Below are 19,109 nucleotides of genomic sequence, written 5' to 3' on the forward strand. Positions count from 1 at the left end.
CTGGCCAGCATTTTTAGTTTTACAACCGTAAATTCCAATTTGTAGAATCTGCTTGTAAGAACCACCTGCAACCCATAGCTTCACATGACCCTGATTGGGAGGCTAAACAGATACTACACCTTGCCCAAGGGTGACCTGTGGCCTATCGGATGGAAGGAACACCTTGCACCTCCTCTTGCTGAGAAATTGCTCCTTCGAAAGGCCAAGGAGTGCAGGCCCAACCTTTCTTTTGCTAATAACCCAGTATTCATCTTAAATTTACCTAATGACCTTCTAATAGCTGTCAAGGTAAATAGCAAGAACAATCTGGAACACCAAGTGCAGATGGCAAGTTAATGTGCTGCAAATCCCAGCACGACAACCTTGCTCCCCTAAAGCACAATACCAGTGTCTGCAGCCAAAGCACAAAATGTGTAGCCCAAGGCAACTACATTTTAAAACTTCCCCTCCAAAAAAACTAACCCAGCCTAACCCTCAAAATAATGCACAAAAATTGTATATAAAAAAAGGATTTATTGAAATTGTTGAATGACAAAAAAAAAAGACAAAACTAAAAGTTTGGCTTTGCTGAGAGAAAAAAAAAACTGTGGCAAACTTTTGTACAGGTGAGATATTGAAGGAATATAGTCACTCCAGATATGAAAGTAAAAGTCTGTACATTCACTAGGCATTTCTCTTTCCCACCCCAAGTCAACATTACTGACTTTGCCAAGATAAGAAAATACAATTCTGCATTAATATTAAGCCTTCGGATGTATGAAAACATGCCCATTCAACACTACATGCTTTAATTATTCTTCTGCACAAGGATGTGTGTAAAAAAATTCAAAGTGTACAGCACAAGGAGGAAACAAATTGCAGTTTCTTCTCTACGGTATTCAGATTATATATTACAGAACATAAAGTAGCACACTGTGCTGGGAAATCAGGGTTCAAATGTAGTAGTTTTTATTACAACGGTGTATTACACTACCAACCAATTAGGACTACAAGTTAAATGGGTGCCACCTTTCAGAAATCCGGGCTGTGAACAGAGGAAGGAAGTGGGGAAGTGAGCTTTGGTCACTATATACAGAAACAATCTCTCACACCTACTGGAGCCAGAAAAAAGGAAGCGGGGGGGGGTTAAAGGGCAGTCGGGTGATTTTAAAAAGTCACCATCACTTCCCAAAACTGGCAACCATTTACTGCACAAAACAAACACACCCTTTTTTTTTATTTTAGAATATGCCACTTGGTACATGTTGCTGTGGATATGATTTGTGATATGGTTTTTAAAATGGCTGTTTGAACCAATCTAACAAAAACAAAAAGGCATCAGATTTGGACCTTGCCCATATTTGCAACGGGGGCAATTCTTCCAAATTCACAACACCCGGTGGAGAAGCAGAAAAAGATATTCAGACCAGAAGGAATGGAAGCTTCTCTCACACACATCATTCCCACAGCAACAGTGGGATGGGGTTTTGAAAAGGGAGAAAACAGGTAAAAACAGTCACAAGAGGAGGTTAACACTGGAAATTTAATCATCTTCCTCGCCCTCATCTTCAGGATCTCGTTTCCTCTTCTGTCCTTTGATTTCTTGTGAGGGGAAGGGATCTGAAAGAAAAATAACATGATAAAAGAGCAGCAAGGCCATCAAGCGTTCAAAGAGCTGGTAAGTTCGAATTTATGGGATGGGAGGTCATCTACTGAGCATCACGCCGGTTCTTTTTATGAATATTTTTTCAGAAGTATACATAGCAACATTTTTAATATATATTAAACTTTCTCATAAAAACCATCCCTTTCTTGCACCGCCAGAGCTTATATATATTTTAAGTATATAGAGTAGTCAGTTACTTTTATACTTTGTTCCTTTTTATTACTGTATCTGAGCCCCTATGTGGTCCAAGTATGGCTGCCAGACTCTTACAAAAGAGTCATATTTATTCTTTATATGTAATTTTTTTCCCCCCCAATAGGTATACAGCTGTTCATTTCCGGAGTCCATCGTGCTATAAATAGGAGGGAGTTGGGCTTCCCATCGCAATACATTTTTTCACTACAGAGAGTGTTATTTTTATAAATGAGATTTGATCAATTTGTCGCTTTTTTCCACGAAATTACCTAATCGATATAGCTCTCGGTCGCCCGTGAAGGCCACTCCCGTTATCCTGGTTAATTTTTCTGCAATTTCTTGCCAAAATGGCCTGCATCCTGCCAATTCTGAAGAATAATTCCCAACCAAGCAAACATTACCCCTAAATATCTGAGGGAAAAGGAAGGAGGGTATCTGAGGGAACCTGTGGAAGGTTCAGAACAGAAAGCCAGAAAACAAATCCTCAGGGTCATGCCAGGCTTCTGCAACCCATTGTGCTTCCTGCTCTTGTACATCTCAGCTAAAATGTTCTATTGACACAACCCTCCCCTCTCCCCCAAAACTCTCATCACCTGGCAAGGTTGGTAGGGGAGGGGCAGGGGGGGCAGGGCAGCCTGGGGAAAAGAATATTCCAGATTTCAACCCAAAATAATTTGGGTTTAAACTGCTTTATCCACCCCCCTCCCCCACATCTGAGAGTTTGGTTCTATGACAAGTATTGCTTCACAAGGATGGGAAATGTTTTCAAACCTCACTTCTTTTATCTGGGTCTACCTTCCTCAAAAAAATCAAATCGATTCCAATATGCCCCAATATCCTTCTGCAGAATTGTCTCTTCAGCCTGCTGCTATCAAATCCTCTGAACAGAAAAGACTTCAATTAGATCACCTCGTCTTTCTGCAAGTCCCAGTCAAACATGCCATCCCCAATTTACAAAAGGGTACCATTGTTAGGCAGTTTTATAAATTGGGAAAGGTTACACAAAATGCATTGTGGACATTTTGGTGCAGTGTATTCCTATAGGAGGAGTGTGCACGCAACTCACTGTCATGGCAGGTTCTTAACCACTGACACAATATACAATTCCAGAGTGTTAAAACTCAAATTCTGAAGTTGAATACAGTGGTGTTTGTAAAAGAGGTGAATACTGTGGACTCCTCTAGCTCCTGACGATCTGGATCCGCATTTTCTATTTGTATATCCCCATGCTCTCAAAATTCACTGAAGTATCAAATCCACTTCACTTCCTATTCTGCCCAGATTTAGTTCCAATTACAAAGGCAGCTGCTTTCTAGATTATTTGACCAAACCACTTTTTTTTCCTTCCGAATGTTTGACGTGGACATAAGGTGACAAGAGGCCCATTTAAGTACTGCAGGACTCTTGACAACCCTTCAGTTGCCGAGAGATGGCCAATAACAAATATGAGAACGCTCACGTGAGGAGGTCATGTACACACCAGATTGCTCATCCTCTTCCTCCTCTTCATCTAATTCACCGTCATTGAAGTCTTCTTCATCATCTTCCTAGAGGGGCATCAAAACAAAATCCCATCCGTTACCACCGAACAATTCTCAACTGGAAACCAGCAAAGTTCTCACCTTCGAGAGAAGGACCCAACTTCTGGACGACCAAATGCACCGAGGTGCATCACAGAAGCGTAACTAAAAAAAAAAAAATTAACACTGAGCCTGCTGCTTGGGCCAGGCAAGGCAAAAAGTAGATACAAATGAAGAAAATACTGGAGGCCTCCAGAAGGATTCCAGAACCCAAGGGTCTAGCAGCCAATAAAGGTGAACGAGGCTGAAGGAACTGTGACTGGTTAAAAATGAACCTATCAGGTGGAATCTAGGGCATCCAGCGAAAGAAACATTTAAAGCAGCAACTCTCACACCAATGGAGAACATTTTTTCCAACGTACAGAAGGTCGGTTGCTGGTCACGGGGATGGATATTGTTTCTGCAACATGAACTGCACCTGAGCAATTTGGAGATGGACATGGCAAGACGGTACAAATGCCAGTCCTTTACAATGGACTTTCTAGAATTATTTTATCAAAATCATTTGAAGGGATTCAGGAGGTGGAGAAGCAGGGGTTTTTTTTGAAACACACTGGAGTTGCTTTGCAATCACACTCTTTGGCAGATGTGAGCCTCGACTTCAACTTTGATCTCAACGCCAAGACAGGTGCCACCCAAAAACTGTTTGATAATGAGACGCAAGAAACATTTAAAATAAACCAACACAGGATGCAGGAAACGGTCATTTTTACAGCCTCTCAGAACAGGGTCCTTCAGTCGAGTGCATCTTTAATGTTGCTATAAAGTACATACAACCTTGAAGCAGAGGCCCGCACAAACCATTCCCCATTTGGTGGTTGCTTCTTCAGCTGTCTCAGTCTCCAGCATTGAGAGTTGCCATCTTCACCCATGTCCCAAACTGCGAAAGTCTTCCCACAGCCCTTTCTTTCTGAAACCCTGCCTCTCCTTCAACTAGCTCGAAAATGCCCTTGTATCTCAGGGTAAAATAGTTTTTGATAATGTTCCTCTTGGGGATATATTATGGTTAAATGCAGTTTAGCTCATGACAGTGAAATATGTACAACTATTGAGCAAAATCTTTGTCAGCTCGGGAAGAGTTGGTCAATTTCCCCTTGCACTGTTCTTGGCAATTAACTTTTTTTAAACCTCGTCAGAGAGGAAGAATTCATTTGCCTTCCTCCTGAGGTTTACATTGTGCATTCTAACCAGACCTGCAATGCAACTCCAAGATTGACACGATCCAAAAAAGATTGTTTAATAATCCAATGCAAGAGCTATTTAAAGGAAACCAAGTAATTTTTTTTAATGTTCTGAGGAGATGGTATTTGGTCAGTTTTACAGCCACTCAGAATGGGGTCCTGCAATCGAGTACACCTTTAACTCAACTACAAAGCACAAGCCACTTCAAAGAATGCAAGGACAAAGGACAGGATGAAGTGTGGCATTTTGTTTTATGAGGGGATGAAAGTTCAGATGCCAACAGGATGTAACAACTTTGAGTGGAGTTAAATTCTGACTACAAACACCAGAAACAAATTTGAATGGCCAAGGCAATGGAGACAAAAAGCTAGTTAACAGCCAAAAATTACAGCTTTATTGTGCCAAGATTTTTCAAGTATTGTCTTCTAAAATGCTCTAAAGTTTACATGTATCAGTGGATTGGCTTTCATGTAAAACATTTCATAAACTCTGATCTTGAAAACCGTAGTCAACAAGTCCTGCCGTAATGTAATAAATATGGTAAATATAGCAGCCATTTTGCAAGGGGAAGATTTAAATTGATAATTTTTTTTTTAAAAAGAGGATATCCTTTAGATCTTGAAATGCTGCCGAGAGATTGCTAACATGAATGTAAGCAGGCCTCGGTTTAAATGTCACCGCCAAAGAGGTAGCTCGCCCTCAATACTGCCCTGAAAACTAACAACCGCCACCCACTGAATTCAGAGAACCTGCTTATCTGCTACAATAAAAAAAAATTCCTTCTCCCAGGTAGTTGAGAATCTTCAGAAGTTTCACGATCCATTCAAACAAAACCTCAAGAAAAATGACATTTTTCAACTCAAAAAAAGTAATCTGAATGAAACCAGAGGATCTTGAAGGTGCCAAGAGCATTAGAACCTACATGGTCTTTTCCCATGATATTGCACAATGTTGGGACTCTGCTGTATTAAATCATACCTCTTCCTCTACGCTGACAACTTCCTCCTCCTCTTCCCCTTCATCCTCTTCATCCTCATCCTCCTCTTCCTCCTCCTCCTCCCCTTCTTCATCTTCGTCCTCTTCACACTGAGCTGTCTCATCATACTCTTCCTCGTCAACCTCTGCACAGCAAGAGTAAAAACAAAATGGCAATTAAATTAACGCAATGCAAAAAAGGAAAACCAATGTTTTCTAAATCCTCATTGTTGGAGATGAAATGGTTACAATGGCATCTAAAATCTTTAGATCATGGACAATGCAAGACAGACAGATGAACCATTCAATGATTTCAATGGACTGGGGAGTACTCCATTCTTAAAACTAGGTCAAACAGCTGGCTTTCCAGACTCCGCTATGTCACAATGAACTATAGATAATGACCCAATAAATGGTTCAAAAGAGTCAAGATAGAAGGCAGGCAAACTACAGCATCCCTCAAACCCATTCTTTATAATGTGAATTTTTTTTCCCACCTCCCCTTCCCCACTCACAATGCCACCATCAATGTGGACATCAGAATGTAACCGAAACATTTAGCCAACACTACAGAAGGCAGAGTGAGCTGGTAACCCTCTCCTCGCCTTCCCAAGCAACAACTTGAGCTCAAACATAGGGAAGAGTAACTGCAGGGGGCCACATTAGTAACAATGGATGCTACACAGTAAAGGATTAACTCTAACTTAGACACAAAGATGGCACTAACAGGACTGCACTGTTTTCCTTTGTACATATTTTTATTGCAAATCAAATTTTTGAAAACCAATTCATCTCGAAGAACTGCAAATGGCAACTGTAGAAATCTATTTCCCCACAGAAGTTCAAGGACAGAGATGAACACAATTCCACAAGAAATTTCATTAATATTCACAACTTTCACCATCACCTCTCCCATCCCATTTCATGCAGTCCACTTGAACAAGCAAGTATTTTGAATTAGTTTGAGCAAGGCTTGCTTCAGTACAATTTGCCGTAATATGACCAAAAATTCAAGCCTGAACACACTTGCAAAACTTCATCCTGCAATCCCATCACTTTTTGTTTTCACTTCCAAAATCTTCCCCAAAATCAATTTTTCAATTTTAAATACTAGAGGAAAGAATGAATATATTAAGTCTTTTTTTTATATAAAGTAAAAGGTTGTGCACTAGTCTTGGAACAATGGGAAGGAGACTTCCACGAAGCCAGTTTCTTTTGCTCATTTCTCTCACACGCAGTATGGAGGAGGGCGAGAGTGGTCGCGAGTTTATGGACAAATTTTTTTAAAAGATGGACTGCTGCTTCCATCAAAAAATTTCCAGGTCAAAACCCTGAAATTGCCATTCAGGGTGGCTCAGCTCCTATGATCGACGTTCAGTCCCCACTTCAAACATTGCCTGTGTGGAGAGCTCACGCTCTCTGTGGCTGGAGAAGCTTGAAAGGAATTCCTGTTTTCTCGAACATTTCAAAGACTTGTGGGTTTATAGATTAATTGGCCGTTGTAAATTGCCCTTTGTGTGCCTGGAGCTGAGGAGAATATGGGGAAATAAAACTGAATTAGTGTAAATGGGGGCCTGATGGTCAGCACAGATTCAATGGACCAAAGGGCCTGTTTGCATCCTGTGAATCTAGCACGACCACTTGGACCACAAGGCCTGTGGCAGTTCAAGTCCATCATTATCACCATGTCTCCACCCCATGCACAAATAATAAAGAATAAATAATTAAAATAAATAATGTGTAGAAATAATAAATGCAGAAACACTGTAAAATTAATTTGTATTTCACCACTAGAGTTATCACACTGCAGAACCACAGATGCACAGGAATCTGACAAGATTGAAATTGAACACTGACTGGTCCGATAACTAATATTTCGGGAACAAAAATGACCACAAGAACAAAACCTAGAATTTTCTGGTTTGAAGATTTAACTGCTCAGTTTGGGAAAGGTTTGTTTAGTTTCCAAATGGCCACCACGCTGTCAAACCCTCAGCCACAAAATAATTCAAAAGATATTCAAGGGGAGAAAGTTTAGTGCAATCCTATTACAGAGCCAGCAAACTCATGTTGGAATCCAACTGTAAGAAGTTTGTATATTCTCCCAATTTCCTCTCAAGTTCTTCAGATGTACGGGGTGGATAGGTTAATTCTTCACGTGGATTTGTGGATCGAAGAGCCTGTTACTGGGAGTATTTAGACAAGAATCTCATTCGTGAGGGCATCAAGGGATATGGGGAAAAGGCCGGAAATTGGAACGAGTGTAAAGTAGCTTCGTGCAGATTTACGGAACAGACTCTGTTCCTTTGTCTTGTGATCTTTGAATTAAAATTTTTAAAAAAAACTTGCAGAACCCAATGTGGTTAACAACACATCCATGTGCAGGTCCAGTAAATTAATTAACAAACTCAACACGCCAAGAGATTAGTAATCAGTGCAAGGACCACAGATTCACTGGACCAACAACTTAACACTCCCTGGGTTTATCACGTTGTCAAGACCATACTAAAACAAGTGTTGGAACACACACATCTGATCTGGCAGCATTTTAAAAAGTCACAAGTTAGTACACTAATTATATACTAATACACTAATTAATAACAAAATCACCAAAAAGCCCTCTCTTGTATCCCTTTCCTCTGCCTGGTTCACTTCAAAAGACAGGACTTCCCTATAAAAATTATGTGCTTTTCTTTGGACATATAAAGTGTCAGGCCATTAGTTAGCTCATTCCGTGAACTACTCTTTGCAGATGATGCCGCTTTAGTTGCCCATTCAGAGCCAGCTCTTCAGCGCTTGACGTCCTGCTTTGCGGAAACTGCCAAAATGTTTGGCCTGGAAGTCAGCCTGAAGAAAACTGAGGTCCTCCATCAGCCAGCTCCCCACCATGACTACCAGCCCCCCCACATCTCCATCGGGCACACAAAACTCAAAACGGTCAACCAGTTTACCTATCTCGGCTGCACCATTTCATCAGATGCAAGGATCGACAATGAGATAGACAACAGACTCGCCAAGGCAAATAGCGCCTTTGGAAGACTACACAAAAGAGTCTGGAAAAACAACCAACTGAAAAACCTCACAAAGATAAGCGTATACAGAGCCGTTGTCATACCCACACTCCTGTTCGGCTCCGAATCATGGGTCCTCTACCGGCACCACCTACGGCTCCTAGAACGCTTCCACCAGCGTTGTCTCCGCTCCATCCTCAACATCCATTGGAGCGCTCACACCCCTAACGTCGAGGTACTCGAGATGGCAGAGGTCGACAGCATCGAGTCCACGCTGCTGAAGATCCAGCTGCGCTGGATGGGTCACGTCTCCAGAATGGAGGACCATCGCCTTCCCAAGATCGTATTATATGGCGAGCTCTCCACTGGCCACCGTGACAGAGGTGCACCAAAGAAAAGGTACAAGGACTGCCTAAAGAAATCTCTTGGTGCCTGCCACATTGACCACCGCCAGTGGGCTGATAACGCCTCAAGCCGTGCATCTTGGCGCCTCACAGTTTGGCGGGCAGCAACCTCCTTTGAAGAAGACCGCAGAGCCCACCTCACTGACAAAAGGCAAAGGAGGAAAAACCCAACACCCAACCCCAACCAACCAATTTTCCCTTGCAACCGCTGCAATCGTGTCTGCCTGTCCCGCATCGGACTGGTCAGCCACAAACGAGCCTGCAGCTGACGTGGACTTTTTACCCCCTCCATAAATCTTCGTCCGCGAAGCCAAGCCAAAGAAAGAAAAAATACACTGATTTAGCATCTCCAGTTCTTTTTAAAATGCTAACTATTTGAAGTCTACAATCATTTTGGATAATGTAATCATGTTAACAAATATCTATTGAATTTCTTAAATTTTCCCCTATTTATCTCTATGCTGACTAGAAATCTAGCAAAAATGCATTTGTTAAGAGAGGTCAGAAAGTGACCTCCACACAAGTCTGTACAACTTCTAGAATCACTGAACTGAAACCATGACCATTTTTCTCTCCAAAGATCCTGCTTGACCTGCTGAGTGTTTCTGCCATTTTGTTTTCTTACAAATTTCCATCAGTTGCATTTTTAACGATTCAAACAAGTTGATTATTAAAGGTTGTGATGATTAATTTATGGGTCAGAATGCAGTTTCTGTGAAGTACCTGCAAAGAATTACAAGCAGCGGTCTGATTATCCTCAATGATTGGGTTGACGAACAGTAATACTAAACAATTTGGGGACAAAAGGAGAGGCAATCACTTCAATCAGATGGGCTCTGATACCAATGCAAATCACAGCACATAAGCAACCCTTGATAATTACATATATTCTATGGACCCTAGCATTAAAAGTGGATGGCCTCACATTTGGTCATCTCCATGTCAAGGGCAGCTAATCCTTTACACAACCCGAATACTAATTAAACCAGCTGCCTACCCTGGAGTCTTGATGTGCAAGTCAGATTTACCTGGTTATAAAACAATACATTTTTCTCCAACAGAGACTAGGGAGCAGAAAAACAGGTGTGGGGCAACCACTCTGCCATTAACTTGCCAAAAATACTGAGTGGTCCCAAAGAGAGAATGGAGTTGAATGAAGGAGAGTCAACAGAGATCCATTGGTTAAATAGATGGCTATTGAACTTTTGTTCATTAATACATTTTTGGAAAGAAATTTAGATGTACAGCACAGTATCAGCCCTTCTAACACACAAGCCCATGCCGCCCAAATATGCCGATTAACTAACAAACCCCGAACGTTTTGGTGGGTGGGAAGAAACTGGGGCACCTGGAGGAAACTCAAGCAGGTCACAGGTAGAACATATAAAATCCTTCCAGAGCACCAAAATGGACCCCAAATTGCTGGTGCCATAATAACATTGCACTACCTGCTCTGCTAACCGTGTGCCACCTTACTTGCTCAACACCATTCAGCACAAGAGGATCGCCCAGTATTTCCCAAGTAGGCTGTTCAAAGGTTTCTTCTCACCTCTTCCTGCAGGTGCAACTGGCAGGGGTCAGTTCAAGAGCATATAGTGCAGACACCCCTCTCACCTGAGAGCCAAACCCAAAAACTAAACCTGTACCTTCAAGGGCCTGTGGGGAGGGGTGGGGGTGGAAAGAGGCAAATTTACAAAGTCACAGATTGAAAAGGATCTTTGGTGGGGGGGGGGAAAAAAATCACAAGATAGAACAATACCGTCTTCATCTTCTTCATCGTCGTCTATCCCCTCCAAATACGCTTCAGCATCCGAATCAGGCGCTTCCTTATCCTCACGATCGTATCCATCCAGATAGGTCAGCTGCGGAAGAAACTTGAAGACGTTTTCTCTGTAATCGTTTAGATTTGTTACTTCACAATTGAAAAGGTCTAGACTCCTCAGGCTATCCAATTTTTTCTGTAACAGGAGATTTAAAAAAAAATCCGATGTTGAAAAGCGGATCACACTACACACACACACAATCAGAATAATTCGAGATACTAGACTACAGTCAAAATTGTTAGTCAATGCAAAAAAAAATTTAGATACACCCCCCCCCCATTAATTTCCTGTCTAACGTCCCATGATCACACATAACAGCTAGAACTTTAAGATGGGATCAGTTGTGCAGAGGTTTCTCCAGTAGCAAGTAATTCCAAGAATTACCAGTGTGAAGATGGACCAGAGAACATGGGCAAAACCTCTAGACTCTATGGAGGTCACACATCTGTCCCTCCATTGTGGCCCAATGAATCAGCAATGCTGCAGGATAAGACAGTAATTAATTGCAAATTAGTCCATCTATAGCTTGATCTTAATAAAAATGACTCAACATCTTGACATACAATACCTTGGGAAACATTATTTTAAACAAATTTACTTTTGAACATTAAAACTCCAATCCAAAGTTCAAGTTTCTTGTTTTTGCCCATCTAATTCTGGTCAAAAATCTGTCAATATGCCATTTGAAGAAAACAGAAATGGAAAAGGAGGAAAGGTAATGATGGAAAAACGGAAAGAGAAGATAAACAAAATATAAAAGAGCTACGCTGAACTATATGTCTTTAAATATTAATGGAATACATAACCAAATTAAAAGGAAGAAACTACCAAATTTAAATGAATAAATGTATTCCATTAGGAAAAATAACATATTGGTTAAGAAATAATATTGAAATATTCGAACAAGTATAGGAGCCTTACATTAAATACAATAGCGAAAACCTACCAGGGATAAACATTACCTAAGTTGATGGAAGGAGAAGGAAAGAAAAGAATGGACTCAGTAGAATTTCTGGTGTAATTTTGTTGAATGACAACATTGTCTGACTGGCTTAATGCAACCTAGATTGTATAACTAAAATGGATGAGGGGGGGGTGGGGGGGGTTGTTTTGGGAGGAAAGGGGGGGGGGGGGAGAAAAAGTCACTGTATATGTGTGAAAAAGAAATAGTGTATATCATGGCTAATGTGATTTATGGTGTGAAAAATTAAAAAAATTAAAAAAAAAAAAAAAAAAAATGCCATTTGATAACAAGCTGGCCTGTTCTCCTTTTACAAACCATTGGCTTAGGAGACAAAGCAAATCTTGTCCAAGGGCAGCCTTCACCCAGTTAGGGCACACATTAGTCCACCTGGAACAATATCGAAGCTTCAGATTCAGAGTAAACTCACCAGAGGTTCTATTGTACTGAGATCTTTTATTTTGTTGCCGCTGAGGTTGAGATGCGTGAGATTCGGACATTTTTCTGCCAACACTTCTAGACCTCCTGAGATTCTGTTATCACTTAGTTCGAGCTGGACATAAAAAAAAACACTGAACTATTAATGTAAACAAAACTGAGTATCTGGAGCCAATGGGCTTGTAACTAATGGAATCCACTCCGGACTCTATGGTTTTCAAAGAATTCCATCTGCACATCTCCCATTACATTTTTCCCCAAACTGTAGACAACAAACCAAACTTGCTATTGCCAAGAGAAAATTAATTCAGTTCTGCAGGGAGCAAAGGGAGGTTTTGGGAAAATTTAAGGGCTTGATGGTGCCTGCCATATGTAAAAAAAAACACTATTATAATGAAGAAAACGAGTTTTGAGACCAAATAACATAAAGCCATGTTATAGAGCAGGAAGTGAAGTTTATACCTCAGGGAAGACATGATAGTCAATTATGATACACAGTGGCAGCACAAACTCAAGCCCATGGGCCTGCTGTGTGAACAAGATGATGCAGTTCTATTCATGGACAAAATCCCAACATTTGTCTCAATCACATGGGACGTTGTCAACAGAGAGATGAAACTTAGAAGCTCAAGAGCCACTTCCACAACACAAAGTCTGTGTGCAAAGGAAGTTTTAAGAGCAGGGATATTTACAGGAGAACTCAGAAGCCTGTCTATAAAGGAATTACCAAGATACAACTTTAAGTGGCTGCAGTTGCTTCAAATTTGGTTCCCACCACCCCAGAATTTATTCCATCACCAGCCAAATTGAAATAAGTACCTGAAACAGCCAGCAGGCCTTTACCCACCTTCTTTAGTTTGTTTAAGTTTGGTAGGTTCACGACTGACAATAATCCTACGTTGATTGTGCTAAGGAATTCCAATTCTTCAAACTCATCTGAGAGCCCCTCGATTTTGCCTTCATTTGAACGACAGTTGTCAAGTACAAGCTCTTTTACCTGGGGAGACAAGATGGGAAACAAACAATCAGAATAGCCCAGTACAGAACGTACAAGAGACCAGAAACTATACTTGTGTACACCTCCCGTAACCCCACAGCAAGTTACATATCCCCTTTCACACTGGCACTTGTACCCAATAATTAGCCAGCAATTTACTAGGTCACCTGCCAATGTGAATGCTCCCAACCTGGTATAGTTGGGGGGGGGGGGTGGTGTCCAAATTGACCCAGCAATTAACTGCATAGTTATCATTGCTGATCCGTTTCGACCCGGCTCCAGTGTGAATGGGCAATCCAGTACGCCCGATCCCATTAGTGACCTGCTGATGGCGTTCTTGCATGCATGGGAGGTTCTTAAAGAGGAAGGGAATGGAAAGAACAAATGGAGAAGATCACAGCCGAGAACACTGTTAACGAGCGTATGGAAAGAGTGCAGAATGAGAACAAGAACCTGTCAGAATGACTGCAAACAGTCCAGACGTTGTTCATCAAATTGAACATTTGTAGTATGGAGTTTTAAAAACCTCATTACTTCGAGCAGTTCTGATGGTTGGGTGGCAAGATACCATTTTGCTTGTGATTTTCCCATGCTTGCTATAAATTGTGCACATACATTTAATCGTCGGTGCGACTTTCCCAGGCTCATGTTTTATTTCTGCTACCACTTTCCCATACATGCTATAAACTGTGTGCATGTGTGTGAGTTATCCTCAGTACCATTTTCCTACACCTGTCCTTTGCAAAATTGCATGCAGAGTCCTTGTTTTTGAGATCCATCAAATCTGTTTCTCACTCATAACACCAACACACCCACACCCAGAGAGTGAGGGTAATCTCTTTATAGAACAAAGCATTCACTGCCTGAACAGATTCTATCACCAATGTGTAGGATGATTGTGATTGGCTGAGAGTGTAGCCACACCTACTGGCAGGTCTCAAAGGATTGCTCCTAGCCAGACCAGGTCATTCTGGACTGGTCGACCTACTTGTGATAGGCTCCAGTCTTTTAGTTAATAAAAGCCTTGGTTTGGATCAACAAGTCTTTGGTTCTTTCGACGCGCTCTACAATTTTACTAACTAAAAATTTTTGAAGGGGAGTACATAATACATCACTCAGGATGTCACTGTTGGATGTTGGTTCTGAAATACCGAAAGGCAGGTGGAACTGATTTTTCTTGGTCCAGTGTGACCAGCCTGATCTGCATTTCGAAGTGGGTCATTCACACACCAATTTAGTAGGTTACCAATGTGAAAAGGCCTCTAGATACACCCAGAAATCTCAATGGGCTAATTGCTTACTTGTACCTCAAGAAATAATTAAATCATCTTTTTTTTTTAAATTTTTTATTTTTCACACTATAAACCTTATTGACCAAGATACAGACATTTTTCTTCTTAAATATATAGTGTCGTTTTCTCCCCCTTTTTCCCCCTCCCTTCCCTCCCTCCCTTTCCCATTTATTTAAAGTTCAATCTATAAGATACATTAAACCCATTAAACAATGTTGTCACTTAATAAAATAAACAAGAAATTTTACTGTCAGTTCTTTTCATTGTCTTCTCCTTCTGTCATTTTAGGTGATGGAAGTCCACGGTAGGATTTCTCTATTGTGTTTCATGTACGGCTCCCATATTTGTTTGTATATTGTAATATTATTTCTTAAATTATATGTTATTTTTTCTAATGGAATACATTTATTCATTTCTATATACCATTGTTGTATTCTCAAGTTATCTTCTAATTTCCAGGTTGACATAATATCTTTCAATTACATCTAAACTCGAGCTAATGTATAGGAGTTACACCAGTTAGGAGTGCAATGCTAACTTGAAGCGAACTTCTATTATTCACTTTAACACAGCCAGGTACAAGTATCACAGCAGAGGTAAGCACCAGGGTCACTACAAATTCAATCAACCCAAATCATTTTTGAAACTGGATAGAAATCAAGAGCTGAGATTACTGGAGCCAAAGGTGAATTATAAACCTGACAAAATAATGTGGATTCCTGAAGGATTCCTTCCAAAATGAAAGTGCAAATTGACAGGATGTAAACTCACATCTTACCTCCAGAAATCCAGCCTTTTGGTAATCTTAGATTTAACAATGATAATAGGTTTGGAGGGGGGTGGGAAGGAGGGAAAATGCCACTGTGTATATTCAAGAGGGAAATGTTTGTGTGTATTTTGATTGATATGGTTCATAGTGTGAAAAATAAAAAAAATTAAAAGAACAATGGTTAAATCTGAAGCAATCCTGGTGTTCTCCTCCTTGCTGTCAATAGTTATTTCACATGTTTGGTGGAAAAGCCACTGAACTCAACCAATCCTACAAAATCCTCCAAGTATTAAATGATGAAATCCAATTCCACACACAGACCACGTACTCACTCTCTCAACCAGCCGAAGCTAAAAATCACAGAAAATACTCAAAACACAGGTCAGGCAACATCTGATAGGGAATGGAGGTTGATAAAACCTATGTATTTACAACGTTTTATTTCAGATTTCCAGCTTTTTAAACAGTACACAATTCATCAACTTCTGGGAAAGAATATTATGACAAAAACAAGATTTACATCCACAGAATTAAGTATTTTCATTATCAGGGCACCACGGTTACAAAATAGTGAAAAATTGCAGCAGGCTTGGGAGTGCTCGTGCATGAATCACAAAATATGGGTTGGCCAGATGCAGCAGGTAACCAAGGCGGCAAATGGGATGTTGGCCTTCAATGCTAGTGGGATGTTCGTATGTACCATCATGGAGTCACAGGAAAGCAAGTCATCGTGACAAGTTGATCAATGTTACTAATGGAGTGAGATCTTGTTATGCAGACATTGGCTCCAGTCTCCCCATGTTTCAATAACTACATTAAAAGCACCTTAAAAACTAGAACAATACTTGAAAAGAAACCATTACCAAGTCTAACAAAATCCTGAGTAAATTGTCCTGCTTTTACAATGTGCTGGAACAGGGGCATGGCTGGTTTGCAACTAAACAACGTTCAATAATTTTAACTCGAGGAGCAATGAGTTGCTTTTCTTTTCAAGTACCACAATGCAAATTGACAAACAAATAGAAGGACCGTTGAAATCATTTATCATATTAAACCGACAAGACTTTGCTCAGCAAGGAAGTTTCCAGATCCCTCTTGTTCACTGAGGGCCAGAATATTTAACCTGCATAAGCCCCCATTGGATATGTAATTACCAGAGCCTGAATGCCCATGCCATTAGATCGGTAGGATATCAGTGACCAACTATTGCTAAATTCATCATAGACAACTGTATTAAATATTGCAGGGAATGAATATGACCAAGGTGTCTATGATCTTTCAAACAGTGAGCAGAAGTTAACAAGTCATTGAAATCTTCAATGCAATTCCTTAGAGGCCAACTTCAGAAATACAAAAACTGTCAAATGGCACTTGACCTAAAGCCAGGCTGGGGAGATATGGCATGGACAACACCTCCAATATTATGTTCCAAGAGTATACTCTGCAGGACAAACATGATGAAGACACCTTGTTTGTTAGTTCAAGTTTATTGTTGCGAGTATCAAAAATGTAGTGATAGGACAATAAGACGGTACAAGAGAGCAAAGTTACAGGACAGAGGAGTTTGCATGGAATAAACGCAACACAATTGTATTTGGAGGAAGAGGTTGGGCGTAACCATGCTCTAACCCAAGGGAGACCAGCAGGATTCGAATGAATAAACTGCACCAGCAAAAGAGAATGATAATTATTCTCAAACTAATGCTAGCCAAGGATTAAAAAAAAAATCACATCCAGGAGGAATATGGTGGCATTTAACTCCGGGTATCCAACATTGGCATTCCAGCTCCGACAAGTCACAAGCATTTTATATTCAGTACAAAACCTACCTCCTGACTCCAGGTGCATACCCTACAAATCAAGAGGGGGCAGTCAACAGTGTGCAATAATGCCAAATTTGAGAACCTAACACCATTTTAAAAATTGCTAAGTTTTCCAGCTTCTTCCTCGTTGTTCAACCTACCCACCAGAGCTCCCATCAGAAGGAAACAAGTGGAGGAAAAAAACCAGCCAACTGCTAGCTTCATGAACACATGAATTCATGAACATCAAATTAGTCCAAAATGCAATTCATCAATAAACAAGCCATCCATTTAAAAAATGTCAGTTCATGGAACAATAATTTAAGCCAATACGATATCCGCCCCCCTTTGACAGTACAGGCATGGCTCTATGCTACTAGGGACACTAATTAAACATGCTCCCGCATCGGACTTGTCAGCCACAAATGAGCATGCAGCTGACGTGGACATTACCCCTCCATAAATCTTCGTCCGTGAAGCCAAGCCAAAGAGAGAAGAGAGATGAATGAAAAATTTAAGTCTTTATTTTGAAGTTACTATTAGCAGGTTGACCACCGCCAGTGGGCTGATATCGCCTCAAATCGTGCATCTTGGCGCCTCACAGTTCAGCGGGCAGCAACCTCCTTTGAAGAAGACCGCAGAGCCCACCTCACTGACAAAAGGCAAAGGAGGAAAAACCCAACACCCAACCCACCAATTTTCCCCTGCAACCGTGTCTGCCTGTCCCGCATCGGACTTGTCAGCCACAAACGAGCCTGCAGCTGACGTGGACTTTTTACCCCCTCCATAAATCTTCGTCCGCGAAGCCAAGACAAAGAAAAGAATTTAAGTTTCAGAGTTAAAGGCATGATTATTTATTTGCTTGATATTTGCCCAATGGGACACAGGGAATTACAGAATTGCATCCCTTGGAATCAAACAGTTTGGATACAATTGATCACACAAACCACAGAAAGCAAAAATGGTGTAAATGGCTCGATTTCACATTTGCCAATCCCAGGATATCCATTCAATTCACACAGCAGTAGCAATCAGAAGTGCTTTTGTAGGGGAAAAAACTCAGCCAAAAGCCCCTTTTCCATTGGCACCCTGTACCAGGAATTAATGGGACAGGGACACTGTCCGAACGCCAGCGTCGAATGACATCATTTCACACCATGGATTAACCAACCTCTACTCCATCTCACATCCACAGCGTTTGTGGACACCAGCATGCTAATAAAACCAGTGGAAAAGGGACAGCAGAAAGTCACCCGTTTCCAATTGAAGGGATCAGTACGTTCAGTGGAAAAGAAATTAAGTGTCCCAGTTAAGGGAGGCCCAGTGGAAACGGCACAAACGGCTTCCTATCCCCACAACGAGTTTAGTTTCAGGTCAGATCAGGAGGAAACAGCATTTCAATGGCAGAACAAGGAGGGGGGAAAAATAGCCCAACTCAACAAGCTGGCATTTCTGGCTGAGCAGGCACTGATTAAAAAAAAAAACTGGCCACAATGTTTAAAGCAGCAATTGTGCTTTGCTCCTTTTTATGCCACTTCACCCCCTGCCCCCATCATTTTGAAATTTTGGAAGCAAGGTCTGCATTTTATAGCCTCCTTCATACTTTCAGGACACAAGTACAGCAATGAAATGCCTTTGAAATAGTCACCACAGACAATTCTTACATAGCCATGGGAGAGAACCAGATAACACTGGACAACGAAGATTTTGCTTCCCGAACATCCTTGGGTGCATCTTATGGATTTTGGGCTGATCACGAAAATTGCCTTAAATTTTGTTATAATGTAATTTTGTTTAGGATAACAGTACATTGTATTTGATGGCATACAAGACCGCCCCCCCCCCCCACTTTTTCCCCCTTCATAAAAAAATGCTCCCAACACCCCCCCCCCACCCCCACCAAGTCTTTTATGTGAAGGTGACACTTTGGAGGGCATGGTTTTGCACCTGGCCCTGGTATCAGGGAGGGAGAGATCCCCCACTGTCCATTCAATATCGCTGCCAACTCCCCCACGAGCATCACCACCCCCATCCC

General features: G+C 41.1%; 1 protein-coding gene across 7 annotated transcripts in view; it reads right to left on the reverse strand.

Annotated features, from left to right (window-relative positions):
* Positions 1-493: 493 nt before the first annotated feature.
* anp32a (acidic (leucine-rich) nuclear phosphoprotein 32 family, member A) overlaps positions 494-19,109 on the reverse strand; it is a 43,566-nt gene continuing 24,950 nt past the window's right edge. For 3 of the 7 annotated variants that reach the window (XM_069910575.1, XM_069910574.1, XM_069910576.1), the window contains exons 2-7: positions 13,062-13,211; positions 12,207-12,329; positions 10,752-10,950; positions 5,581-5,723; positions 3,463-3,525; positions 494-1,599 (exon numbers count right to left, since the gene is read on the reverse strand). In XM_069910575.1, the coding sequence (XP_069766676.1) occupies positions 1,318-1,599; positions 3,463-3,525; positions 5,581-5,723; positions 10,752-10,950; positions 12,207-12,329; positions 13,062-13,211 (960 nt within the window). In that variant the 3' untranslated portion in view covers positions 494-1,317. Of the gene's footprint in view, positions 1,600-3,320; positions 3,388-3,462; positions 3,526-5,580; positions 5,724-10,751; positions 10,951-12,206; positions 12,330-13,061; positions 13,212-19,109 lie in introns of all 7 variants that reach the window. The other 4 variants (XM_069910579.1, XM_069910578.1, XM_069910577.1 and 1 more) reach the window with 3 other exon arrangements.

The sequence above is a fragment of the Narcine bancroftii genome, chromosome 14, assembly GCF_036971445.1.
Source record: "Narcine bancroftii isolate sNarBan1 chromosome 14, sNarBan1.hap1, whole genome shotgun sequence".
In the NCBI taxonomy this organism is placed as follows: domain Eukaryota; kingdom Metazoa; phylum Chordata; class Chondrichthyes; order Torpediniformes; family Narcinidae; genus Narcine; species Narcine bancroftii.